This window comes from Naegleria fowleri (genome assembly GCF_008403515.1).
Source record: "Naegleria fowleri strain ATCC 30894 chromosome Unknown tig6, whole genome shotgun sequence".
Taxonomy (NCBI): domain Eukaryota; phylum Heterolobosea; class Eutetramitea; order Acrasida; family Naegleriidae; genus Naegleria; species Naegleria fowleri.
This window is the reverse complement of record NW_025407938.1, coordinates 594,211-620,687: the sequence shown is the minus strand read 5'-3', so window position 1 is coordinate 620,687 and position 26,477 is coordinate 594,211. Positions and strand designations below refer to the sequence as shown.

General features: G+C 36.5%; 12 protein-coding genes across 12 annotated transcripts; 6 read left to right on the top strand and 6 right to left on the bottom strand.

The window, feature by feature from the left end:
* Window positions 1–119: 119 nt before the first annotated feature.
* FDP41_010546 (uncharacterized protein) lies at window positions 120–1,117 on the top strand (the record flags this gene model as incomplete). Its single annotated transcript, XM_044700856.1, has 2 exons — window positions 120–201; window positions 615–1,117. The coding sequence occupies 2 exons, from the start codon at window positions 120–122 to the stop codon at window positions 1,115–1,117; spliced, it is 585 nt and encodes a 194-aa protein (XP_044568194.1).
* A 128-nt stretch (window positions 1,118–1,245) lies between these two features.
* FDP41_010545 (uncharacterized protein) lies at window positions 1,246–5,952 on the bottom strand (the record flags this gene model as incomplete). Its single annotated transcript, XM_044700855.1, has 1 exon — window positions 1,246–5,952. One exon carries the CDS (start codon window positions 5,950–5,952, stop codon window positions 1,246–1,248), a length of 4,707 nt encoding a protein of 1,568 aa, XP_044568193.1.
* Window positions 5,953–6,178: 226 nt separating this feature from the next.
* On the bottom strand, window positions 6,179–9,481 carry FDP41_010544 (uncharacterized protein; the record flags this gene model as incomplete). Its single annotated transcript, XM_044700854.1, has 1 exon — window positions 6,179–9,481. One exon carries the CDS (start codon window positions 9,479–9,481, stop codon window positions 6,179–6,181), a length of 3,303 nt encoding a protein of 1,100 aa, XP_044568192.1.
* Window positions 9,482–10,267: 786 nt separating this feature from the next.
* FDP41_010543 (uncharacterized protein) lies at window positions 10,268–11,404 on the top strand (the record flags this gene model as incomplete). The annotated part of the gene is made up of 1 exon (XM_044700853.1): window positions 10,268–11,404. The coding sequence occupies one exon, from the start codon at window positions 10,268–10,270 to the stop codon at window positions 11,402–11,404; it is 1,137 nt and encodes a 378-aa protein (XP_044568191.1).
* Window positions 11,405–12,410: 1,006 nt separating this feature from the next.
* FDP41_010542 (uncharacterized protein) lies at window positions 12,411–14,308 on the top strand (the record flags this gene model as incomplete). The annotated part of the gene is made up of 2 exons (XM_044700852.1): window positions 12,411–12,890; window positions 13,058–14,308. 2 exons carry the CDS (start codon window positions 12,411–12,413, stop codon window positions 14,306–14,308), a joined length of 1,731 nt encoding a protein of 576 aa, XP_044568190.1.
* Window positions 14,309–14,508: 200 nt separating this feature from the next.
* FDP41_010541 (uncharacterized protein) lies at window positions 14,509–15,789 on the top strand (the record flags this gene model as incomplete). Its single annotated transcript, XM_044700851.1, has 1 exon — window positions 14,509–15,789. One exon carries the CDS (start codon window positions 14,509–14,511, stop codon window positions 15,787–15,789), a length of 1,281 nt encoding a protein of 426 aa, XP_044568189.1.
* A 218-nt stretch (window positions 15,790–16,007) lies between these two features.
* On the bottom strand, window positions 16,008–17,948 carry FDP41_010540 (uncharacterized protein; the record flags this gene model as incomplete). The annotated part of the gene is made up of 2 exons (XM_044700850.1): window positions 16,008–17,284; window positions 17,423–17,948. The coding sequence occupies 2 exons, from the start codon at window positions 17,946–17,948 to the stop codon at window positions 16,008–16,010; spliced, it is 1,803 nt and encodes a 600-aa protein (XP_044568188.1).
* Window positions 17,949–18,267: 319 nt separating this feature from the next.
* FDP41_010539 (uncharacterized protein) lies at window positions 18,268–19,032 on the top strand (the record flags this gene model as incomplete). The annotated part of the gene is made up of 1 exon (XM_044700848.1): window positions 18,268–19,032. One exon carries the CDS (start codon window positions 18,268–18,270, stop codon window positions 19,030–19,032), a length of 765 nt encoding a protein of 254 aa, XP_044568187.1.
* A 168-nt stretch (window positions 19,033–19,200) lies between these two features.
* On the bottom strand, window positions 19,201–21,351 carry FDP41_010538 (uncharacterized protein; the record flags this gene model as incomplete). The annotated part of the gene is made up of 1 exon (XM_044700847.1): window positions 19,201–21,351. One exon carries the CDS (start codon window positions 21,349–21,351, stop codon window positions 19,201–19,203), a length of 2,151 nt encoding a protein of 716 aa, XP_044568186.1.
* A 976-nt stretch (window positions 21,352–22,327) lies between these two features.
* FDP41_010537 (uncharacterized protein) lies at window positions 22,328–22,681 on the bottom strand (the record flags this gene model as incomplete). Its single annotated transcript, XM_044700846.1, has 1 exon — window positions 22,328–22,681. One exon carries the CDS (start codon window positions 22,679–22,681, stop codon window positions 22,328–22,330), a length of 354 nt encoding a protein of 117 aa, XP_044568185.1.
* Window positions 22,682–22,784: 103 nt separating this feature from the next.
* FDP41_010536 (uncharacterized protein) lies at window positions 22,785–24,665 on the bottom strand (the record flags this gene model as incomplete). The annotated part of the gene is made up of 2 exons (XM_044700845.1): window positions 22,785–23,113; window positions 23,159–24,665. The coding sequence occupies 2 exons, from the start codon at window positions 24,663–24,665 to the stop codon at window positions 22,785–22,787; spliced, it is 1,836 nt and encodes a 611-aa protein (XP_044568184.1).
* A 351-nt stretch (window positions 24,666–25,016) lies between these two features.
* On the top strand, window positions 25,017–26,084 carry FDP41_010535 (uncharacterized protein; the record flags this gene model as incomplete). Its single annotated transcript, XM_044700844.1, has 1 exon — window positions 25,017–26,084. One exon carries the CDS (start codon window positions 25,017–25,019, stop codon window positions 26,082–26,084), a length of 1,068 nt encoding a protein of 355 aa, XP_044568183.1.
* Between the last annotated feature and the right edge of the window lie 393 nt (window positions 26,085–26,477).

The window sequence follows — 26,477 nt, the reverse complement described above, 5'->3', positions numbered from 1 at the left end:
TTGACAACCGTTACAACAAAAAGCCTTCAGTTGTGTTGGCGCCATTCTGGGACGCTGCCGAAACCTCTCCAAGACAAAATAATAATTTTTAAAAAATTTTTTTAGCAGTGCTCTTAAACATGCCACCAAAGAAGCAAGCAGAAGGCTCAGACGATGAGAAGCCAAAGAAGGTGCCAACAGCCTATGCTCTCTATTGTCAAGGTAGGTGATCATCCGTGCAGGTGAGATTTTGGAGTGTTGATTTTTGGAATTCGATCATTAATTTTTATGATGAATCTAATTCTGGGATCTTTCTGGGTGGTCCCACAAATTTAAATTTGTGTTGTGTTGGGTTATGATTATTTCCTTGCTTCATTTAACTCTCACTGTGCCGAATATAACTATTATCACCACTACTGCTACGATTACTACTCCCATTCCAACCTCCCATACCCACACATATTATCATCATCATGTGTATATGTACCCAATCCATTATTGAATTCAATACATCAATATAATGTTCGAATGATTATTCCCTACCTTTTCATCATCATCATTCTATTGTATATAACCAATCATTTGAACAATATAATTCCTGTGGTCTTGGTGGTGGTGGAACTTGTTGTACAAAGATAACATGGAGAGAGTAAAGAAGGAAAACGAAGGTAAAAAGCAAAGTGAAATTAAAAAGATTTTGTCCTCTGAATGGAAGGAAGCTGATGAACAAACCAAAGAAAAGTACAACACCTTGCACAAGAAGGCTAAGGCTGAAGCCAATGGAGAAGAATTTGATAGCAGTGCGAACAAGAGAAAGAGAGCACCAAAAGGAGAGTCTTCAAAGAAAGCTAAAAAGGACGATGATGATGACGAAGAAACACCCAAACCACAAAAAACTCCAACAGCTTATGCCCTTTTCTGTGCTGAAAAGAGTGATGAAGTGAAAAAGAGTGATTCCGGCTTGAAGGCTTCAGAAGTCAAGAAAAAATTGTCTGAAATGTGGAAGGGTATGTCCAAGGAAGAGAAAAAGCCTTATGAAGAACAATCTAAGAAGTTAAAACCTGCAACACCTAAGAAGGCATCTAAGAAGAAGGAAGAAGAGGAGGACGAAGAAGGCAGTGAAGAAGATGACGAATAAATTGTGAGTCAAGTGTACATTTCGTTGAATCCTGTAGTAATATATTGCTCTCAAAAATCTATTTCCCGAAATCAAGTGAATATCTTTTGTTCTTGGAATTCCTTTTTTCATGCATGTAAATTGACTCTTTATTTGAATTGACCTACCGACCGACACATTGGGCACGATTGATTTCCACTTGTCGAGAACCAACGATACAGACATGCTCCATGGAATTTGTTGTGACACACCTTACATTCAATTTTTGGCAATTGGTGATCTCTTCCTGATACCACCGAGTAGCAAATAGGGCATGGCTCCACTCCAGAGAAGTACTTTTCCAAGTTGTCTTTCCACAACATGAGCACGTCTGAGACGCCATTGCTTGTGACTTGACTGAAGAGCATGGTCGTCATTTTCAAAATCCACTTTCTGTACTTGCTCTCATTCACAGCAGAGTGTTCGTCCGATTCAATTTGAAGCGCTTTGAGAGGATACAAATCTGGAATCTTAATGGTGAGTTTTAACACGACTTCATCTTGTTCATACTTGGCAATAATTTGATTACCCATCGAGATTTTCGCTCCCAATGTTTTTGAGAGAGCATCTGATTTCTTAATTTTAGCAATTTCTTCTCTCACAATGGCAGGACTATAAACTTCCAAAAATCTCTTTTGAATCCAATCAATAGCAATTGTGTCATTACAATCATTAAACCATGTTCGAACAAAGAGAGGTAATACCTTTGAAAATTTGTACATTAAATCGTCACAAAACTCTCTAAATTCCAATGAGAACATGACATCCTCACCACTATATAAGAAACATGTTAATAAACTCAATACTGGAGCATACATTTGATTCTCTTTGAGTTTGTTAAATAGATCAGAGTCTCCTTGTTGTGAAAGAATTGAATTTTCTGTCAATGATAAAATATAGTACCATGAGAGAAGATATGGCAATTCATTGTTATTATCATTGCTGTACTCAGAGTAGAGATGAGCAAATTGTGTCAAATGTTTGTTACGAACTGCACTTTCTTTCAAAATGGAATTGAAATGTTCAGAAATGTGATGCTTCATACGTTCCATAAAGTCAATAATTCGATCAACATCAGTGTGATAATCGGTGAGTAACAATAAATCCACAGAAACAATTTTTGCGTTTGTGACGTGACTGAATTCAATAATATCAATAATTTCAGAAATGGCTGATGAATCTAGTTTGATTTCTGAATAGTTTTGAGCAAGTTGAAGAGGTTTCAAATATTTGGAAGTTCTAGTAATGAGTCTTTCCATGACAATTGGGTACTGCATGGATAGAGTTTTTGATTGACTGTTTAAAGCCAAGAATGTGTCAATGAGTTGTCGTACAATTTTGATAGTCTTCTTTTTACGAGCTACAGATGCGGCCAAATGAACAATTTTGTCTAAAAGTTCAAAATTGTTTTCCAAATTCAAAGTAATTTGCTTCAAGTTGCTCAATATAAACTCCTCAACGAATGAATGATCTCCAATTGAAGAAGTATTGTTTGTTGTGGTATATGCATTGATCAAAAGATTTGAAACAATAATGCTGATTTGAGTTGGATTTTGCTGTTTGATCATTTCATAAAATTCTTTTGCAAAGTCAATAATCGAATCCATCGTAATTTCTTCATCGGTTTGATCAACGCTATCGCTACTCCTTTTCAATCGACAGTACATGATGGACAATGCAGTTTGAACCTTAAATAAATTAAGATGATCATATTCACTTTGATCTTTTAGTTGATCCAAAGTACTGCTAATGCTAATGCAACCAAGAAGCCATTCAGTCACTTTCTCCAAGTCAATATTGAGATTGGTGAGGTCAGTATCGTTGTCAAAGAGAGAGTCAGTAATTTCATAAAAAGTGCTCGATTTGTTTTTGTCTTCAATTACTTGATTGACATTCTCTAATGAATCAAAGAGCAACTTGTTGCAATCCAATTGAGAGACGCTTGAAGAGTTCATCGAGACATAAATTTTCAAGAGTTCCAGTTCGTGTCTCTGTGCCAAGTAATTGCAAAACTCGATATTCAAACCGTCCTTCTTTCTGATATTGGAGAGAAAGTCATTGATCAAGTTTTTGGTGTAATCATTGAACAAGAATTCAAAATAGTAGGAATGGAGAACTTGTTGGAGCAGCCATTCCCATTTGTTCTCTCTAGTGTTGACATCATTCTTGTGAACAGTGTCAACATAATCCAAGGCAACACAAATCAATCGGCTGTACATGAATACAGACTTTTCAAGCTCATTCAAATTGGTATCTTTGGTGTTATTCCAAATAACTTCATTTCCAATAACTATAGGTTTAAGATTAGAGGAACATTTACCTCGAATGAAAGACCACACTTCATCCTTGTTGTGATTCAAAAGAATAGCATCACCGTAGTTTTTAGTGCCAGAAATTTCAATGAGTTTCAAGAATTGCTCTAACAATATATCGTTGGTTAAGGTTGGATTCATTGTGAGAGTCTCTTTGAGGTAAGCTGAAATCTTGTCGAAAAGTTCATTCTTCATTTCCTCGGTGACAACGCTCTTGAATTCTTCTTCCTTGTGTTCTTCATCTTCCTCAAATTCATCACCAATTTCATCAATATGCTCTTGCTTTGGAGAGAGAAGTTGAGAAAGTACATCGTAATGGGAAGTTTTAAATAATGACAACAAGACATTGATATCGACACTGAATTCTCCTGGAGTGGCCATAATAAATTCAACAGCTCTCTCCTCAATATCTTGATGCTGGTCAATAATGGAAGTTAATAGAGCACGGAGTTCTCTCTTGGAAGTGAAACGTTTGTGACCAATTAAATGTTCAATGCTATCCAAGTCTTTTCTAGCGAGAAGAGATTTTTCCAAAACCAAACTTGTTTGGTTAAAGTTGCTGTCTTCAGAATACAAAGATCGAAGGAATGGAAAAAGTGAGATAGAGCTAGACATGACATCCTGCTCAAGGTTCTTCTCCAATTTGCTAAATTGTTCTGGAAATTGTGTGAAATATAAGCCCAACAATTGTTGAACATGCTCGTTTTGTTGATTGGTTTGCCAGAGTGTTTCCAAATTTTCTTCAAACAAAGTGTTAGATAAAACCGAGTGGTTGGAGAAGGCGATTGCACAAGCAACTCCAATCTGACCTGTTTTCATGGACTTTTGGAACAAGGTGTTTGCAAGATTCAAAATAGGATCAGTGTTGTCCGCTTTAGAGCATCTAGAAATGAAAATTTCAATAGAAACCAAATCAATCTTATCCAAGTTGGCCAAACAATATTCGGTAGTTCGAGTCCAAAATTGGGACATGTAATCTGCAAGTTCGGCTTTTGATTGCAACTTGCCAATGGCAGTTGTGAGATACTTTCCGAAATTAACAGTGCATGAATTTGTCAAATAATGTGTGCAAGTTTTCACGAGCGCATTTCTTGTCAAATTCAATACTTCATCTTTTTGGTCTTCCTTTGCGTACTTGTCTGGTTGAAGTGTGATATAAATAATGCAGTCACAAAGAGTATCAATAATTGCATCTTTGTCTGCTTTGTTCGTTTGCTTGGTCGATGAGGAAACCTTTTCGAATCCAACCCAAATATTTTCAAATAGATCCGAAACAAATTTGACAGACTTTTCCGCACCATATACCTCGGTATTGAGCATGGAGACAAAAGGCAAAACAATCGAATAGTTCATCGCAGGATTTGGTGGATCTCTCAAGAAGGAGAAAAATCTAGGGAAGGTTTGTTTCCAAATATTCACATGTGTCCAGCATTCAGGCGCAAACTTTTGTAAAAATAAAATTAGTGAATCAAGAGTGGTTCGTTCTAATGGCTGCTGATTGAAACATCCAATAAATATGGGAGCAATAAATGGAACAATATTTTCCATCACTTCTGTGTCATCTTTTGACAACAAGTCATTCTTTAACAAGGTAATAGAAAGTCTGCTCATGGCTTCCCTAATATTGTTATAGGATTTGATTCCTAAGAATTTCCAAAAGTTCTTGGAACGGAAAATTTTAGAATATGACTCATTGAGTGTCAAAGTCTGTTGTCCACTTTCATCTTTTTTTGGTTGCATTGAAAGATCAATCATCTTGTTAAGCATGAGAATTGAGCTTGTGATAAATCGAGAATACCTTTCTTCTCCTTCTTCTTTGGTAATGCTTTGTTGTTCTGTTTCACTTAAACTCAATGACTCAACAGTCTGATTAAAATTTTCAAACAAGACATTCATAATTTCAGCGTCACAATATAAAATAGCCGCATCTCGTTTATCGGGAGCAAAGGCTTGATGGAAAGCATTGACAGCAGCTTTGGAAACATCCTTGTCATCAATTCCGACCATTTCCATCAACCAATATGGCATTAATTTCTTGATATAATGTCCCAATTGTTTACCAACTTTTTGAACAACCAATTTCCAGAAGACAAATAAATTTAATCGAACTTTTCTGTCAAGATCGAGAACGGCAATACGTTTAAACACCTCTTCCATATGTGGAAGTATTTGTTTGCAGATTGAGATTTGCTCTTCTTCTTCTTTCTCCGAAATGTATTGTGTGAGTGATTGCAAAGCCTTGCTTCGGGTGGTTGGATCTCTCTTGTTCAAATGTTTCAAATAGGATTGAACGGTCGAATCGAGAGTAGAGTCCGATGAGGCTGATCCTACTGATGAAGATCCAACACCAGCTTTTCTATTGAATGCTTCCATCAGAGAGCTTCCAAAGCCCAAATTACCACCACCCGATGATGATGATGATGATGAAACAATCGAAGCGGCTTGGCTTGATGTGATGGCTCCCTTCTGACTCTTTGGCTTTCGTTGTCCTTCGTTTTTACCCATTTTTTTTTTAGAATTTTTTTTTGAAACCTTCCACTCTTTCAATTTCAGGCATGAATCAACACTTAGTGGAGATTGGAAAGACGAATCGAGCCGAATGCATTCGTTTTCGATATGAACCATACTGAATGGAGGAGACACAAAGTGCTCATGTCAACACTGAAAGTGTTTCTCTTAATAATGGTATGATATTCAATTGGTTTCAATTGAAACCATCATTCATGTTTAATCAAACTGTCAAATACTTGTCAACCAAGTATTCCACAAGAGGAGTTGAACCAGATTCTCGATAAATTAAGCAAAGATTATAGGCAGCTTCACGTTTTAAGTCTGCATCTGGATCAATATTGCCCGCATCGGACATCTCGAGAACTTTCTTATAGTAGGGAGTTGCAAGGTGATACAACCGAAGTTGATGGTAGGCACGAGCAATGTTGAAATGAGCTTCTTGCGAACCCTCTGTCAAATCAAAATATCTATAGAGGAAAGTGAATGCTTGCATGACATGTAAATGTCTATTTGCAGTTCTTCGATTCATAACCAAATTTAAATAATTTAAACCAAGACACAGGTTGATGATAGGTTCGTTTGGCATGAATCTGTATGCTCGAAAATATTCCGCTATTGCAAGCTTGTAGCTACCGCTCATTGCACAATTGTGACCAACAAGAAGCATCAGTGGTACTGATTGAGGATGCTTGTCTAACAACCTAACCATAAACCAATGATTGGCCAAAATATTTCCAACTCTTGTAGTGATTTTGTTGAACAAGTTCAATAGTGGAATGCTGTATGGCTTGTCAGAAATGATGGGGCGAATGGCGTTATAGGCTCGTTTGTAATAGCCGCTATTGTATGAAACTGCCACATATAGATATCTCAAGTTTTGGATTTTTCTATGTCTTTCTTCTGTTGTCTTGAAATTAAATCGTTTTTTTGTTTTGCCTGCAAGAAGGACTGCTAATATTCGTAAACAGTCTTCATAATGTTGACAGTAGGATAATGTTTTGCTTAATGTCACAATCAAAGTATATAAATTGTGATCCCCAATGGCGTTGAGAGCCTCAGTCCAAGTCCACCCATCTTCTTTGGTCTCGTGTAGATTCCTTTTCCTTCTTCTTCTCTTGAGGCCAATATTATATTTAAGCACAATTTTCTTTTTCTTGAATTTTGTTTTTTGTTCTGTCTGTGGCTCCTCTTTGTCGAGGTCCAAGATACTCAAAACAACTGGAAGGGCAGTTTTTATGAATTCCTCATGCTGTCCTGTGGTGTGTAAAATCCATGCTTTTTTGACCATAATTCTAATATCTTGTACCTTTTCTTTTCTATTTTGTTCTTGGACTGGAGGCATGTCGTCATCTTTAACATCGTCTGATAAATTCATGTCGTCATCGCTGGTCTCAAGCTCGGGGTTGTAATCAGGATCTTTTTCCTGCTCTTCATCTAATTCGCTGTCCTCATTTGCAGTTTCATTTTCGCTCTCGTTTGCACTGTCCTCAAATTCTTGGTTTGGTTCACTGATGAGATGCAATTGTTTTTTTAGAGATGCCAAATCCTTTTTGGCTAAGGTATTTCCAGATGCCTCCAGAACTTCAATTGCCTTTTCAACTTCTCCAATGTCTTTATAAACTTCACTTAACAGTATTCTTGCTTCCACATTGTCAGGCAATTCATCGAGTACCATTTCTCCATACTTGATTGCTTCTTCATAGCATTTAAGGCTTTTAAGACATTCAGCTATTCTGAGCCAAATGGATGGCTTGTTGTAGTTTTCGCTAGTCATGAGTAAACTGTATACATATTGCGCCTTTTGATACTCATTGACAACATAGTATGTTTCTGCAATGTTAAAGAATAAATCTCCAAAATCTGAGACGTTGCACTTTAGAATATCGTTGAATATATATTCTACTTTGTCAAGTTTTCCCAAGTACGTTTGACAGATTGCATATTTGGAAGAAATGTCAGGTGGTAAAATTTCAATTGGACAATTTTGAAGAAGGCTTATTTTCTCAATAAGAGTTACGGCTTTGTTAAACCAACCCTCACTCATGTACAACTCTGCCAACATATTTATCAGAGTGAGGTCTGCATGCTGTTCATTTTGTGAGATTGTTTTTTCCAACAGTTCAATGGCGTTGAAAATATACTTCAATTCATAGTAAACTTTAGCAAGTGAAATTACTACTGGTATGTCTCCTGGAAACTGTTTGAGGAGGGATTTGTATCCACTGATGGCCCTAGTTGGTTGATTCATCTTCATGTAGAGCTCACATTGTTTGATTCGAGCATTATAGTTTTTAGGATCTAATAAAATAATTCTTTTGAGGCAATAAGCAGCCAGTTGGAATTTGTTATGTGAGATTGATAACTCTGTGAGTCTCTTCCAAAATTCTAGATTAGTTGGAAGTAATAAACCAGCAATAAGGTAAAATTCAATGGCCTTGTCCATAATTCCAAGCTCTTCATATATAAGGCCAAGAGTGTGGTATGGATCGGCAATGTTTGGGCAAATTCTAATTACTTCTAACAGGATTTGAACGGCTTTTGTAAAATCTCTATAGATGAATTGTAAGTTCGCTTCTCCCATCATTTCTTTGACCTCTTTCGGGATCATGTCATCCTTGGACTTTCTAGTTTTTTTAGGATTTAGCCCTCCTTTTTCTTTTCGTTTTTTTCTTTTAAGCATACCTTTTAGAATGTCATCCAAAAATTCATAGTCCTCTTCACCGTCATCTGCTCCATAAATTTCGTCAAAATCCTCTCCAACCATACTGCTGGCTGACTCGCTACTTCCCGCAACGCTCCCGAGTTGGGATGATACACTTCTACTGTCTTCATCTTCGTCGTCACTTTCAAAATGTTGTTGATGTAATAGAGAACTTGTTGCTTTTTTTAACAACTCTGTGCTTTGATTTGCCTCGGGTTCTCTGAAGATGTCACAAATTTGCATGGCTGTTTGCACCTGTGTAGGTACTTGTGTTGCTTCAGTGGAGGCCTGAGAAGGAAATGCTTCTTCAATAAATTTTCCAATATCTAGATTTTTAAGTTGATCCTCATTCTGTGGCATGTCATTCTTATGTTGTTCAAGCACTTTATCAATATATTGGTGAATGTGTGTACTTGAAGAGAGATCATTGGTATCGTGCTCATCTTGCATATAGAAGGGGGCTGCATGTTTTGACGATTGTTGAGCATTATCAAGAGCTTGAGAAATGTTGGTATCGAATAAAGGCTCTTCATGCCTATTGTTACTACTAATGGGTGTTATATTGGAAAATAAATCGGATAAGTCCCCTCCAATAAGAGACAATAACGAGGAGGAATTATTTGAAGAGCTTGATGCAGCTGTTGTTTGATCACTAGTTGTTGATTCTTTGTTTGTGGTGGTGTTGAGGTTAGCACTATTTTCAGAGGTGACGGTAGTTGTTGTCTCATTCCTAATGTTATTATTTACAAAATCTGTAATTTTTAATTGTGAAGATGCCTTCTTTTGAGAATCGGAGGATGTTTTCTTCTTAGATGGAGGCATTTTGCTTTCTGTTGTTTAATATTAATTTTAAAATATATTTAATAATGATCAATATTTCGTGCTTTAAATTATTCGTCGTCGTCGTATTCAAACAATAATAATTTTTTAAAAATTCAATCCAATATCGATGAATGAATAATAAATCTGATTATCGGCAAGGAGAGTACTCGAGAGTGATCAATCGGTTCTTAGAGTCTTCTTTTCATTTATTTTTTTGAGTGTTGGTGAAACTCTCGAACACGCTTTCAGTCTTCTCTTTCGTGGAGACGAGCCTTTCACTCTCTTCAAAAAACGGAGCGAGCTTTTTTGCAATTTCATCATGCCTCTTGGAAAATAAATCCGAATTCTTCTCAACACATACACTGAATTGGTCAAAGATTTCATTGACCTGTGTTTCGGAAAGGGATTTGTATTGGAGTAAAAGTTCAAAATCTTTTTCGCAAGGACTGTTTTTCACGAGGATGCATAGATCGCAATCTTCATCGGCATCCACTTTCCGATCGGGAATCCATGAGAGTTGAATGAGTCGTTTTGGAGGAGAAGATGTTGGGGAGCTCGGTGGAGAGGAAGGATGTTTCATTGTGTCTTTTTTTGAATGTTGTTGATTGAATCCACTCTGACTTTTCATCAGAATTCATTGAACAGAAATTCTCTCAACGATCACCCTGACACTTGAAGAAAAGAGCCATTAAAGATGGGAATGTTCAAATTCTCGATATGAACCTCTCCAAAAGTGTTGAATTCTGAAAAGTTTCATTGCTTCTTCTTTTCAACCTTCAAATAAAAATGTTACCATCATCAAAGCCTTCCATGCTGTCGAATAATGAGAGAAATTTCATTCTCTCGACACTCATGATTGAAAAGAAGGAGAATAAATTATCGGATGGAGGAGACTCGTATCGTAAGAGTGGATCGAGCACAACAAAATCATCATCATCACTCAATACAACTATTTTACGAGTGGATGGACGTGATTTATATGATTACCGAAGTATTGAATTCATGTTACCGAATTCTACGAATGACCACATTTCAAGTCTTGACTCTGTTCAATCGGGACAAGTTCAAGTCTCTATCGGAAATACCATTGCGTTGGGAGTTGTTTCATGTTCCGTGATGGAGCCCTACCTTGATAGACCCAACGAAGGATTTTTAACATTTCATGTGGATTTTAGTACTGTTGGTGCTCGACCTGTTGGTTCCAAACAAACTTCACAACAACGAGAATTATGCATTGAAATTGGAAGAGTCATTGATCGTTCACTTCGCGGATCGCGAGCAATTGATACGGAGGCTTTATGTATTATTGCTGGAAGAAAAGTTTGGAGCTTACGTGTGGATATTCACATTCTGCAAGATGATGGAAATGTTTTTGATTGTTGTCATTTAGCAGCAATTGCATCTTTATTGCATTTCAGAAGACCAGAAGTAACGATTGAAGGTGACCGAATCATTGTTCACACAGTTCAAGATCGACAACCAGTCCCACTAAGTGTTCATCACATTCCTATTTGCACTTCTTTTGCATTCTTTTATCATGAACATTGCACATTATTTGTTGTGGATCCAGGTAAAAAGGAAGAGATGATTGCAGAAGGATTCATGACTATTGCCTTAAATGCTCATAAGGAATTGTGTGCCATTCAGAAAGGAGGTGGATTGGCACTGACAAAAGATCAAATTTTAGAGTGTGCTCAAATTGCATCGGTCAAATCGAAAGAAATTACTGAGATACTGAAACGCTTTTTACAGAATGAGGAAAGTAAGCGAATTCAACAAGGAAAATCATACTATGTGAAATATGAGGAAGAACCAATCGACAACAGTAGTCAGGATGAAAACGACGAAGCTATTAGTGCCATTTCTGATATATCTGAACCTTTCTCTGATATGGAAGATGACGAAGAAGAAAACGAAGAATAAAGTGTGTTGCTACATTTACAATTCGTTGCCTTCAAGATTGACGCTGTTTTGAAAAAAAAATTCATGTAGAATGATCGTCGTTGTGACCTGTCTCAATTCAAGAGAAGGACAAACCAAAATTGTGGTGCTTCAAATTTGCGAGCTTTTCTGTGGTGAACCATGACAAGGTTCGAATTCGAAGCAGATTTGATTGAACACACTTGAAAATCCAATCATTTCGGACAAATAGAAATTGGTGAAACAGTCACAAACAAAACTCAATCTCCATCTCATCAAATAACAATTGTACCACTTTGAAACCAAATGTACAAATCACTTCTCTCGAAAGCATCCTCTCCAATCTTGTTGCAACAACAACGCTCAGTTGCCAAGTTATTTCTGACACAAGCTTCCAATGTGTTCATTCAATCATCTACTTTTTCCTCAAATGGTGGAGTTCAAAAACGTTCATTCTCCACACAAAATTCTGTCAATAGCAAACCAGATCAAATCAAGTCGAATCAACAACAACAACAGTACCAACAGTCTCAATTCAACCACCACCACCACTACCACCACCACTCCTGGATGCACTTGTTGGATTCTTCCAAACTCTTTCATCGGAGAAGAGGAAGACGACTCCTTCGTGTGATTCTCTTTGGCACTCTCTTGTTTTACATCTTGTACAAGTATCTTTTGAATTCGGGGGATCATCATTGAAGACTTTTCAAATAAATTCATAGAATCTAATCATTTATTAATTCAAATTTAATTATAATATAACCAATGAATAATTCGAATTGTAACAATTGAATGAGCGATGTGAATGGAATGAAATGTCTGGTTCAATAATTGTTTGAATTTGTTGAATGAAAAAAAAATTTTTTTGGAGAATAAAGATTCAACAAATTTGTGTCGCCAGCAGCAAGTGAATCCATCACAACAACAACAAGAACTTCACAACAAGAAGAAGAACAACACAGTATCATCTCTGTATCCGATCTGATATTCAATTTCTCAAGCAACAATGAAAAGAAGTTCAAAACAATTCCGTTCAACAACAACAACAACAACGAGTAATGGTCGAAATGGCAACACTACAAGCACCACCAACAAAAGAACAAGTAACTCATCGGGCCAATCATCAAAACCACATTTAAAATCCAAATTGGAAAATATTCTCGCCAGTCGAAAGAAGAGAAAAACCATTCAAGAAGATGATGATGAAATTCATTCCGACGTGGAAGAAGATTTTGAAGTCTCTCCTGAACAATTATTAAAACATAAGGATGATGAGGAAGAGGAACATCGAATTCGAGATGCGAGTGAAGTAGCACCACAACAAGAGGATGAAGAGGAATTGACTGCTGCTGAAAAGAGAGTTTTGAATGCAAAACAATTTTTGGAAAATTTAAAAGTTTATGAAGAAGATAAAGAAGAAGAAGAAGAATTTAAGAGAATGATGGATGGAGAGGATCCCATTGCTCAAGCTTTGAAACGAGAGGCTGTAAGTAGAGTTTGTGAATGCTAATGTGTGTGTATCATTCAAAATAATTATTGGAACCAATGGTTGTTATATTTAAATAATACTAATAATATATATATACCAATGATTGGATTGAAATTGACATTTCACATACATGTACACCTATTCAATCTATGAATTTCATCTAGTTAAAAGCAAAAAAACAAATTCCTTCCATGTATCATGAATATTTAGAAGAGATTGATTTTACAGAACCTTCTCGAGTTACATTTCTGAAAGGTCACAAAAAAACTCCAACTTGTATTGTGTTAAATAATAGTGGCAGTAGCAGCTCTAATTCACCACTTCGAGCATTTACAGGAGCTAAGGATGGATGCATTATACATTGGGATTTAACAACTCAAAAGAAAATTTCAATTACAAAAAAGGCACATGATAATTGTGAAATTTTGTGTTGTGCTTTAAGCTTTGATGGAAGTATTCTAGCAACTGGTGGAAGAGATAACAAGATTAGATTATGGGATACAAGAACTATGAAACCTATTGATGTTTTTGAAGGACATTTTAAACCTGTCACTTGTCTTGCATTTCAAATGGGACATCAAGCCAATGTGAATGCATCTTCTAATAACTCTTCATATGCTTTTCAATTATACAGTGGATCTCTGGACAGAACCATTAAAGTATGGGATGCAAGAGATTTAACATTTATTGACACATTATATGGTCATGAAAGTGAAGTTCAAGGAATTGACACCATGATCACTCCACATGCAGTGAGTTGTGGTAGTGATGCATCTCTTCGATATTGGAAAGTTGAAGATGAAACTCAATTAATTTTTAAAAACTCTGCAAGCAAATATTCAGTCGATTGTGTGAAAATGTTGAGGGAAAATACATATGTGAGTGGTTCACAAGATGGATCAGTTTCCATGTGGATTAAAACAAAGAAGAAACCAATTGTTCACTTTGAAAATGCTCATGGTGGAGAATGGATTAGCTCTGTAGGTGCATTGCGATTTTCTGACGTTGTTGCTACAGGTTCCTGTGATGGATATCTCAAATTATGGAGATGTGATCCCAATGCCAAGATTTTACAATTGAAGAATAACATTCCATTGCAAGGATTTGTGAATGGAATTGATTTTTCATCCAATGGTCAATTTTTAACAGCATGTATAGGTCAAGAACATCGTTTAGGAAGATGGTTTAAAAAGAAGGAATCGACAACAACGTCTTCAAACCATGCATTGACGACAGTGAAGAATGGAATTGCTCTTGTGAAATTGTTGAGTGATGAAATGTTGATGCAAGACAAGCACGAAGGAAATGGAGAATCCAAAAGACGAAATGGCTCTATTTTCAACAATGAAGATGTGTTGGCTCATGATGACGAGGAAGAAGAGGATCATGATGGAGAGGATCACTTTTTTCTCTAGTTACTACATCAGTACAGGTGATTCAAAAAGTAAAAGTGACCTATGTTAAACTGAACACACATGATTGTGAATATTTTCAAAATGTTTCAATTCACACACACACTCCCATCTATTCCACACATTAAAAAATTTCATCATCAAAAAAAATTCTTGAACTTGCTTCCGATTCTTTTCATTAATATTTATTATTCATCATCATCATGAAACAACACACACAACAGCTGTTCCTTCTTGTGATTGGTCTTTCTTCAATATTTATTCTCTCCATTATTGGAATTTTAATCAATCTCAAAGAAGTTTCCATTTATCAACTTTCGAATACTTCTCCATGGATTATTCATACCGATATTTCTGTCAATCATTTCATATCGATGGCACTTTGTATAAGACAATCAAAAATAGGAGCAATCAAAAGTGTCGTGACAACTTCGAGTCATTTACAACTTTTAAACGGAGACCTCGGAGAAGAATTAACTTTTTTGAAAAAGTTACCGGACTCGACCTTTGAAAAGCAAACGTGTCACATTTCCGATCTATGGAAATTGTATTTTAATAAGAGGAGAGAATATAGACCGAGTCGATCGAATGGTTTTTTAAATCATACTCTATTAATGAAAGGCATTGAATCGACTTCCAATGATGTGGACATGTTGTTGTTTTCCACACGAGATGCACTCTTTACCAAACGTAATTTATTACAAGATTTTGTGGAGAATGTCTTGAAAAATACAAGTGGTATTTATAATGTGAATATGACCTTTCTCGAATCGACAGAAATGGTCCTTGAAGAGAGTGTGAATATTTTTGAAAATCAAACAAATTCTGAATCAATTTCCATGTTGATTTTGGGACCATTGACAACCTTGTCACGAACATTGAATGAAATGACTAAAACTCCTGATTTATTTCAAAAAGTGAAGAAAATTGTCATTTATGGAGGAACTATAAATTCAACATTGGGTGAATATAATTTGGGAGTTGATTCAGTGGCGAGAAGAAATGTTTTTGACATGTCTCGAAATTATTTGAGAGGTAAAATTTATCTCTTTCCTAAAGATGCAGTTGAAAAGACACCTCTCACAGATCCACAATTATTGAGATTTTCAATTCTCTTTAAAGATGCATGTGAAAGAAAACTATTGAACAAGATTAAGGAAGATCCCAAGTTTGAAAAACCATTCTTGTATGAAGTGATTCATTGGTGGTTGCATACATTTAATGAAACAAGATCTCAACTCACTAATGAGTATTTACCTGAAGAGATGATCTTTAATAATGAAGTGGTGGTGTCTTCAGTGTTGTGGATGGATGATCAAGTCATTAGTTTTAATGAGAGACACATCGAATTTGATGAGACGATTCCTGGATTGTTTAAAATACTTGAACAACCCTCTCGAAAATCCTACTCTGTGAAAATGATTCAAAGGGTGGATTGGTACAAGTATTTTGGTTTATTGGTCCATCGATGTGCCTTTTTCTGAGCCATCTGATCAGGTATGAAGAGTAGTGTGACTATCCTAGCTGTTTGTGTTTCGATCGGAGGAACGACCATTCAAGCAAGCTCAGAACCAACCAACATAGTTTGAGTTGCATTGCGAATTTAGGACTTTGTGAAAACTACCAAGCCAAGCCAACATGAACGATCTGTGTTTGACAATGATCAATAATGTAACAATACATAATTTAATGAAACCTAGAGTTAAAGTTTGAACTTTTTTGAAGTGGGTTCCTCACCTGCCTCAACTTCTTCAAATTCGTCGTCATCTCCGCCTACACTACTTGTAACATTGTTCGTAGATCCACTTAAGGAAAAGCTTGAATTTGCCATGCCAGACATTGGTGCAGAAGTACTAGTAGGTGGTAGTGGCTGTGAGATTGGCTCAATGGTACCAAACGATGATGAGGAGGATGACAGAGGAAAACTATTTCCTGTTGTTGCGGCGGAGGATACTGGATTGTTTGCTGATGATGAAAGATTCAATGATTGTGAAGGAGCAAATTGAGAAATTGGATTTGAAGGAGGAGGCATGAGAGAACTGTCATTGCTTGAAGTACTTATTCTGATGGAAGATGGCTCAATGACTCCAAGAGATTTCTTTTGTTTAGTTGGGATTACTTCTGAGCTAATATCTAAATCGTCATCATTTGATGCAAGTTGATTTGCAATGGCACCACTTTTCAATGATTTTGTTGCAAGTACTTCAGCACTGTCATCTCTAGTAATTATGGAAATAAATGGTTTTTTGGTGGTGTGACTCTTTTTTGGTGTTGACAAAATGGTGGTGAGTCGGCTCACATTGACCGGATTTGTTGTACTTTGAGTCACGTTTCTTTGTACAGCCAAAGATACTCTTTGTTTTTCAATTTGTAAATACGGATTGACGACCGTGGTTGCAGTTTCGTCTTGTGTGATATCCTCCAACTCTCCTTCCTCTTCTTCGCCTTGATTTGGCATGGCTTGTTCGTCTTCTGGCTTCTTTCTTCTTTGTCCACTGAGTAGTGCAGCTGGTTTCTTGTCCAGATGCAATAAAACATCGTTTTTCTGCACGATGGTCTTCTTCTTAGTTTTTATCAGTGCAGTTTGGTCGTGAGGAATAAGAGTATGGTCAATAATATTTTGAAGTTCTTTTTGTTGTTGTTCGAGATAATCATGCATTTGAATAAGCTCAGCTTCGTGCAAACGAGTGAGTGACTCTTCGATATGTCTTCTTTGTCTTGTTTTTTCAAGTTGTATTTTATATTGGTCTCTTGTTCTCTTATTCATAATTGGTGTAAATCTAAATGTATGTTTTGGAGGAAGTGATGGTAAAAATTTGGGTTTTTGTTGCTCAATAAGTTGAATTTGTCTTTCGTGTTCTTCTTCCTCTTCCTCGTCAAACATGATTGTCTTGCCTTTGTTTTTATAGAGTAAATGAAAATGTGTTTGTGGGCATGACATGAGACTTGATGATGTGGGTTTTGGAATGTCAGGAATATCTAAAGAGGATACAAGTTCCATTTCAAAATTGGAATGACAAATATTCGAAAGAATGTCGAAATATCATTGGTGAGGTGGATTCAAAAAATCATTACGAAGATATTTCAAGTTTGATAGTTACTACTTGTACTACTTACCAAATTCAAAGGTAGCCAAATCAACTGTATCATCTTGCGATTTATCCTGTAAAACATTCATAAAAGAAAGTAAATCATTCACTCCGATATTCATACGGTGCTTAAGAGCCCTCTCTACATCAAAAACATTCACTTCCGTTCTTCCGCAATGGGTACTGTATTCAACACTTGTAACAGCAATATTTTGAATCAAGCTTTGCAAAAGATCAATCAAAAAATCACTAGCACTACTCTTGATGGCGTGAAAGCCATGATATCTACATGCATCAGCAATGACACGTTGTAAGACTTCTCTTGCAAAGTGATCATGATGTTGATGATACGAGGATGATGATACCGATGATGATGATGATGTATTACCCACACCACCACCAGCACCCCCATTACTTGTATTCCTTCCGGAGGGCATATGTCCTCTTCCATTTTGAATTCTTTGCGTCATGGTCATCATGGGAGTAGCAAAGCCCGATGATGATGTCCCGTTATAGGAGGACAGGGTTGAAGCAAGGTGTTGTTGTGGGATCATTTTTTTTGTTATTTTTTTTTTCAAATCAAATTGGTCTTTATTGTTTTTGCTTCTCATCTACAACTCCACTAATTACACATTTTCGATTGAAAGATGAAAATTGTTTCCTTTGTTTTATGCCTTGTCAAGAGGCTTGGATTCCTGTGTGGAAGGAGTGATCATTCACACTCCTATTAGGCCTTCTAAATTACTACTCGTTGAATGGAATAATTTGAATTCAAACTGTGATTGAAGGATCCATTTGCCAAATGTTGTTTGATCCAAAAAAAGGAAGAAAAAAATTGTTGTAAAATATTAAAAAAAAACACTCCAAAAAAAAATGCAAACAAACGACCTTATGAATGGTTTTTTGCCAGTTCCCTCAGTTGATACAACCGCTCCTTCTTCTCCTCAGATAGTCACATCAACCGATGCTGAAGAATCCATTCCTACTCATGAAACCAAATGGACTCAATTGTTGGATACAATATTTGAAGATGCAAAGTCCATGACTTCCGATCAGCGCAAACGTAGCATTTATCCATTTTTCATTCAGTTTTGCTCGGGTGTTGATGTAGATCGCTTCAGTGAAAAATATTTAAACACTAATTCTCATGTTACTACCTCTTCTACAAAACGAGATGCATCATCGATTGTGGAAGAAGCTGTTGGCGAAGACAACTCATCTTCCGATGTTGGAGCCTCTCCAGCCAAAAAAAAACGAAAAAAAAAGACCGACAAGCCAAAGGATGATAAAAAGTTGAAAGAGTGGTCTGAAAAGATTAGACAGATCGCTGATGAGAGTTTGCCATCATTAACCGATTTACAAGATATTGAAAAGAATTTCTCAGAAGGAAAGCAAAAACACATCTCTATTAATTATAGATTTATCACAGAGAAGAAAGAGAATCATTCAGAACAAGTGAGACATACTTACAGAAACTTTTTTGATAGATATCCTAAATTATTTTACTTTTTCTCGTATTGGACGTTGAACGGAAAATTTAAGATTATTAAGAGTGTCTTTGATGAGTCACCAGAACTTTACAAGAAATGTGTCACAGACGTTCCAGACGCATACAAAAAGATTTGGATCACCCAATAAAAGTTTATTGGTTCATCATCGTGCAGTGATTCACATGTCGTAGTTGTGTGACACAAACTGTACAATTCAAGTGACGAGAGCCTTTCGAAACCATTATCTGTCATAATACGGTTCTTTGAAATGCTGGGCTCGAGAAGACTCTGATCTGCTCGACACAAAGTGCTCTCACTACTGCAAGAAATTCAGAGCATCACTACCACCAATTGAGTAGTCTTGTGGATTGAGAACCCCACCACCGAATACTCTTGATTGTTGCTGCTGTTCTCGAGACATCAATACCGAGTCTTGACCAAATAGTGTGGAACGATGAGAGGTCGACGTTGTGGCCATGGTGTTATTGAGACTTGTTCCTCCATTTAAGGAATGCAATAATTGAGTGGCAGAATCTCTCTCAGGAAGTCCCGTAAATCGATCATCCATTAAAAGCATACAATATTGTTTCACATTTTCAATATATTGTTCGTCGTGTTGAGCTGCTTCATAATAATAATCCGCAAGGAACAATAAAATTCCAGCCTCATCAGCCGAACTTAATTGTTGATGAAGTTGTGACGAGAGTTGTTGATCTTCGTCTCCAGAGACACTATTCGGTGAATGACCTAAACATTTCAAATACAATTCAACAGCTCGATCATTTTGATCCAATCTTCGATAGATGTTTGCCATTTTCAATAGAGTGCTTAATTGTTCTCCTCGATTATCAAAAGCACGCTGATAGCATTTGAGAGCGTCATCGTACTGTTCCAAAGATTCATAGCAATTGGCAAGAGCAGCCCACATTCTTCCATCGTACGGCCTCAAGCTACACGACTTGCTATAATAATAGAGAGCATAATCAGACATGTCAAGCATTTCATACGTTTGTCCCAATCCATACCAAGCTCTATAGTCTGTGGATTGAATCTCAACAGCACTTCTATAGGCATTCACTGCTGCTTTGGTGTTTTTCATTTCGATGTATTCGTGGCCCATCAGCGTCCATGCTGACAAATATTTAGGATCCAATGAGAGAGCTCTCTTAAAGTACAGGACCGCCTTCTCATGCTCTCCTCGCAAGCTATAATAATTTCCAATGACACAACATGTCTCAACTCGATACTTGTCAATTGAGTGAAGTTGATGAGCCAATTTGCTTAAACCTGCTTTCTCTTCTCTCACGTACAAAATATTCGAGTAGGTATCTAGACACTCTAATCGATAGGGGTCATTCTTCTTAATGTGTTCGAAAAATTCTTGTGCCTGTTGGAAATCTTGTTGGTGATAACTGAGCATGGCGAGCTGAGAAAATAAATAATTTGAATAAGGGAACTGAGTGGAGAGTTCTTGAATGAGATTATAAGTTTGATTTTCATTGCTCGTTGTCTCTTCATAATCGAGTTGAGTGAAACTTCCTTGATTGGAAAGCGTCTCTAATTGTAGCCGAGATTTGAATATCTTCATCATCCAGTGTTGTTTTGTGCTGCTTTTAAATTTTTTAAAAGTTGCTGGAAGTAGACCTGCTTGATTGTTTTGATCATTTTGAGTAGTGTCTTGCATTAAATCTATCAAAATGTAAACCATTTCAATCCAACTGCCCCACATTAATGGCTCATAATTTACACTTTTGATAAAGCAATCCAAAGCCTTAATTTTCATCTCCATTTCTTTGAGTACAATTCCGAAAATGTAATACAAATACGAGTCCATTTGGTCTAGATTGTGTAAAACTTTCAAATCTGCCAGGAGTGTCCGTAAATATTTGTTTTGGGTTTGATTGTGATGTTTTTGTTGGGTGCGCTGTTGGTGAATCATTTGATGATGAGCGTTGGCGGAGGCGCCAACACCACCAGCCGTAGACGTAGAAGAATTATTTAAACTATATTCCAATACTTCTTGTTCTTTCATTTGTTCACCCGATAAATATAAAGAGTAATACTCTAGAAAGAGACACTTTTTGCAGAATGATGATAATCCTTTTGAATTTTTAGATAATTCATTTGTGAAAGGCTTTGTTTGTTTTTGTAAAATAAAAGCACACCGAGCGTATTCTTTAGATTCAAATAATGTTTTAGCAAAAACAAAATGATCATATAATATTTGTTCATTTGGTTGAATCGTATTAGTTGTGATTGTTTTTGCATTTTGTACCGTTGGCAAATTCAAAGTCTCTATCGGAAGTGATATCAGTTGCTCTCCTAGCCATTTAGATGTATGGAGCAACCCTCTCTCCGAAGTTTCTATAATCACTCTCCTAATATCCTCTCGTATCATACTCGTGATATTGTTGTTATTCGTGTTTGAAGATGATGATGAGGAGGAGATAGCTCTCGATAATTCCATCATGATGTTCCCTCAAGATTTGGGTTCACAAATTTTTTTGGAATTGGCGGGCAAGGATCGATCATCCAACCATCAAATGTTCGTCATCATCATCATCCTCTTCTTGTTCTTTTTGGATCATTACGACTCTCTTGATTCACTCATTGTGATTGACGATGGTGTGGATGATAGAATTGGTCCATAATAACAGGCTGTTGTTACCCGAGCACTCGAAATTCTGCAGTATTTTTCACTGACTTTACAAGTAAATGAGTTGGTGTTTGAAAACTGATAATTTTAAAGTTAGTCGAAAAGTCAGCGGATTTTTGAATTTAATCCCTACTAAGTTTACTCTGCTCTGTTCCAAATCTGCAGTCCACTTAAATCGATATCTGATTTTATTTAAATAAGCATTGAAATATTTCATCGAATTCAGTAAGAAAAATTTATTGATGAATCAGTTGAAAAATAAGGGACTGATTTGAAGTGAAATCAGTTTCTGAATAAGGGACTGATTTGAAGTAAAGTCAGTACCTAAATTAGACTCTGGGTTGAATTGAAATCAGTATCCAAATCTGACTCTGGGTTGAATAAAAATCAGTTGAAAAATAAGACTCTGGGTTGAATTAAAATCAGTCTCCAAATCATACTATGGTATTGAAATTAGTCTACGGATAAGACACTCATTGGAATGAAAATCACCAATATCGTATTTCATAGTAATCCATGGAAGGCTTGAGTAATCCACTTCTAATTCAGTGTAATTATAATTTCTCGCTATCAATCATCGTATCATCTTTTCAAATAAGCTGATCATCAATGATTCAATGCTTACCTTGACGATGACCATGACACCTTGTGTTCAATTGGGTCAAGTAATACCAACTTACCTTGATTCATGAATTGTTCTGAATGTAGTGAAGGGTAGGAATGTTCGATTGTAACAATTAATGAGTCTTTGAAAAAATTTTCATACTCATCACAAACTTGGTATTGTTTAAATCAAGAACAAGTCATTCCTATGAACTTGTTTAAATTTACCACAAACTTGGAAACATGGTATGGCGTTTTTTGGCATTTTGTCCAATATTTTGACTTGATTCGAGTCTAAACTTTTAACGTGATACAAGCCATCCTTTTTACTGGTCACGAGACCATGACCAAATTCTTGAGCATGAAAATAATCACCCTTTTCAAATTGAAAATGAAAAGTTCTTACTCGTTTCATGGAAATGACTTGATGTAATGAAAAGTTCTCCAGTGCTTTGTGGTCCATGTTATTCTTTCCTCCTTGAACAGAGCTAGTGATGGATCCAACTAGATCTTCGAGCATAAAGTACTCGTACACCATAGTGGTCCAAGATAGAAAATAGAACTGTTTACATGATGAATAATATATAAAAATAATTACGTGATGGATAATATGTGAAAAGGAGCTATATCATTTAGCCGACTTACAGAGGAAAATGAACGACAGTATGTGAAGCCAGTGTTAAAATAATAATGTTAAAATCTGTCTCGATGGCTTGTAATATTTCAAAAATTTCCTTTTTCATACTGTATAGAACTTCAAGGCTTCTCACTACTGGATGTATGATGGTGCGTATAAAAGTAGAAAGTCTATTGAGAATGTGATAATGATTGTCTGATATTTCATCCTGAAAAACCTCAATACAATATGAAAATATTATATAATATTCAATTGCTTTGAAATAACTCAATTCATCCAATCCACGGACTCTTCGATGATAGAACGAAGGTGTTTTGATTTCATATAGCTTGTCTATCGTTCTTTTAGTAGTTTATCAAGTAAAAGTTCTTAACTTACTGTTAATAGTATCAATATTGTACTTGTTTTTGATAAAGTTCAACAATTTTGCACAAAGGCCTTCAAGTAAATTATGTAACAAATCACAAGCAATCTGTGTGGTCCATGTAAAGTATGGTAGTCTCACCAGTATGGACAAGCCTTTAACACCATCAAATTGTTGAATCTCTCCCTTTAGCATTAATTTGTAATTTGCAACAATTTCAGACCAAACCCGTTCCTGTTCATTTCCACCCGAGCTGTAAATGGTTCGGTCTTGAATCTTTCTACCATTCTTTTTACACCATCGACAACTTGAAGTTCCAGCATGATTGGTCATGCACAATAAATCGTAACATGCATCAAGATCTACTAGAAAGGTGAACAATCTTGCCTTGAGACGATATATCACACCTTGTTCTGTTTTACATTCCTTTCCCTGATTCAATATCAATAATTCAGAAATAAATCGATCAAGCAGAGTATTGAATGGAATGGGTTTGTTGCTATATGCAAGCAGCATGGTGAGTGGAAATGAATATCTATATTGCAATGGCAGTTCAGTAATCCACGCTACAAGAGGAAGCACACTCTTTCTGCTGCTTTTGCTAACAGAACCTGAATCACCTCCACCAATGAGGGTAATACACACGGCATCCGGTTCTTTCCAGCCTCTCACAACTCGTTCATATTCAATCGAGTCTATACAGTCATTAATTTCATCGATACTTGGTTGAACAGTGCAATGAGCTTTAAAATTTCTCAATCCAATCAAGTCCACCATTTCTGAAGTGCAAGTTTCAATAGATTTACTCCAGAAAAAACTATTAGAACAATCCATTCCACATTTGGAACAGTAATGATTAGAAGCTTCACATACTTGATCACAGCAATGATATACTTTTTGATATTGCTTGGATACATTAATAATCTTTTTGAGTAAGGTATTGACATTGAAAGGCAACTTACAAGTATCTGGAAGAAGTGCATTCAAGATTCTGAAAATTTCATTCATCATTACTTTGCTAGCCTTAAATTTGACATATAATTGTAGCATATCAAATATTAATTCTCCCAAAGTCTTACTGGAATGAGTGGATATTGGAGTACGTGAGTTGGGAATTTGATTCATAATCATGACCAGTGCTTGTTTTTGAAACACTTCAAAAAACTCTACAAAGCTCTCATTGCTTTCTAAATCATTCACCATGGTGTGAAGAAATCCATGCGAGTTGTTGTTTCCTTCTCCCCCTTCTCCGTCGTTCAAGGTTGGAGGTGGTGGTGGTGGTCTGTCATGATTACCAAGCATTGAAGAATTTGAAACGCTTGATGGTGGAGGCTGAGTATTGTGTAATATATTATTGGTCGCGAGAGGGTGGTGATGATGATGTGAAGAAGAAGGAGCAACAGCTTCCGATGATGATACATTGCCATGTTGTTGTGGAATGGTCATTCTGCCAACTCTAATACTCGAGTATTCCATGTTGGAGTTCAAAATAGCTCGCTCAAGAGCACGAGCAGAAACCATATTCTTGTGGCATATTCTTTTGCAAGTTCTTTTCTCTTACCACTTTACAACACATGTCTCAACAATCAGGTGAACAAGGCTCTTCTTCTCACGAGAAGAAACGGTTGAAATCATCTTCAGTTGACCTTATTAAAAGTAAGAAGAAGAAACATACCCCAAAGGAAGTGGAAGTCCTTAAAGCTGAACACTATAATTCTGTAAAGCAAGTTCTTCAGCTATTGAAATCCAAGAACAGTCAAACTGCAAGATGAGTCCGGTCAATTACCACCTCCATTGGAAATCAAAAAGGCTTTAAAAACAAAGCAACAATTGATTGACTGTCTCACTAATTACCCACAACATGAGACCATCATGACGGTGTTGCAACAGATCCTAAATAACCTCCAGCTGAAAGTGTTTATTGAGAATCATGTTCTTTCTACCACTGAAAAAGTGACATGTAATCCTTCTCACGTTCGTTCGGTTTGTTTAGGAAGTAGAAAAGAGTCCCAGCTCATTCATGTTGCCAATGCCACCACCAATCCGGCGTTGAATGCACAAAAGTCAGACTGCTTAATTGTTACCATTACAAAAGTCTTACCAGAAGCCATGAAACTGGTCACATCTCTTCCCGACGAGTTTCATGTAAACTCGTTGCATGAATGGAGTATGGACTGTATGGTGTGGGATAAGAGTGAACCATTAATCACATCTCAAAACTTTGTCAATGCAAACACCAACCAATTAGTATTACCTTCTGTTGAAAATGATTTGTTCAAGCAGAATAATTCTGCAGCCTGCTATATGGATGTGTTGAATTCTTCTACTGTGATTCAAAAGGATCCCTTGTCCATGATCTTTGCCTCTCAAAAAGATATGGTCGTGCCTGCATTCTCCACTCAAAAAGATCTGTCTGAAGTGGTATTGCCTCAATCCATGCAATCTCAACCACCAATGCAAATTCAACCGTCAGTACAACTGTCAGTGCAATCTCAACCCTTGGCTTCTTCATCATTTCAGAAAGACCCGACCAACACTACAATACTCTCTTCTCAAACTGATGTTTTGACTCCAGTCTTCTCCTCTTCAGTGGGTTCACATTCCACCATTCCAACGATCCATGAATTTGAAGAATTGAAAAAGAAGTATGAAAGAATTGTCGACATTAATCATGATCTCCAATTCAATATGAAAAGGATTCAACGAGAATTGGAACAAGAGAAGGAAGAACGAATCAAGTTGCAATCCAAGGTTGATCAGCATCCCGAGAGAATGAATACCGTTCGTGATAACTTGTGTAAGATGTATGTTGATCTTGGAAATATTATAACCTCCATGTCTAACACAACAACCATTATAATTGGGGACGAGAAGAAGGAAGTGGCCTCAGACGAATTTGTTAATTTTTGTAAGAGGAACCAATTTGGCAAGTGTGTGTAGATTACCTTTGTCAAGTGTTCAATTTGAGCATTGACAAATTGAAAACAAACGCCAAACTCCAGCATGCGGTTGCTTCCTTCATATACCAGCACACGGAAATCAAGGAAACCACTCGCCAGTGGAGCAACTTTTTCAATACTCACAAATAATGGCCGAACTTGATTGCTTTGTAATAAAATAAATAAACAAAAACATTTTCTCCCTTAAAATTCGTCTTGATTTTTCGGAATCAGTATGAAAATGTGGAATTTACTGATTTTGCGACTGGCTTTTTTTCTGACTGAATTCGAATGCAAGTTTGCTCACTAATTTCATTAAAAATACGAAATTTCGAGTGCTCGGATACTCCGGAGTTGTCCGTGTTCAACACCATGTTGAAACTCCTTTGTGCAC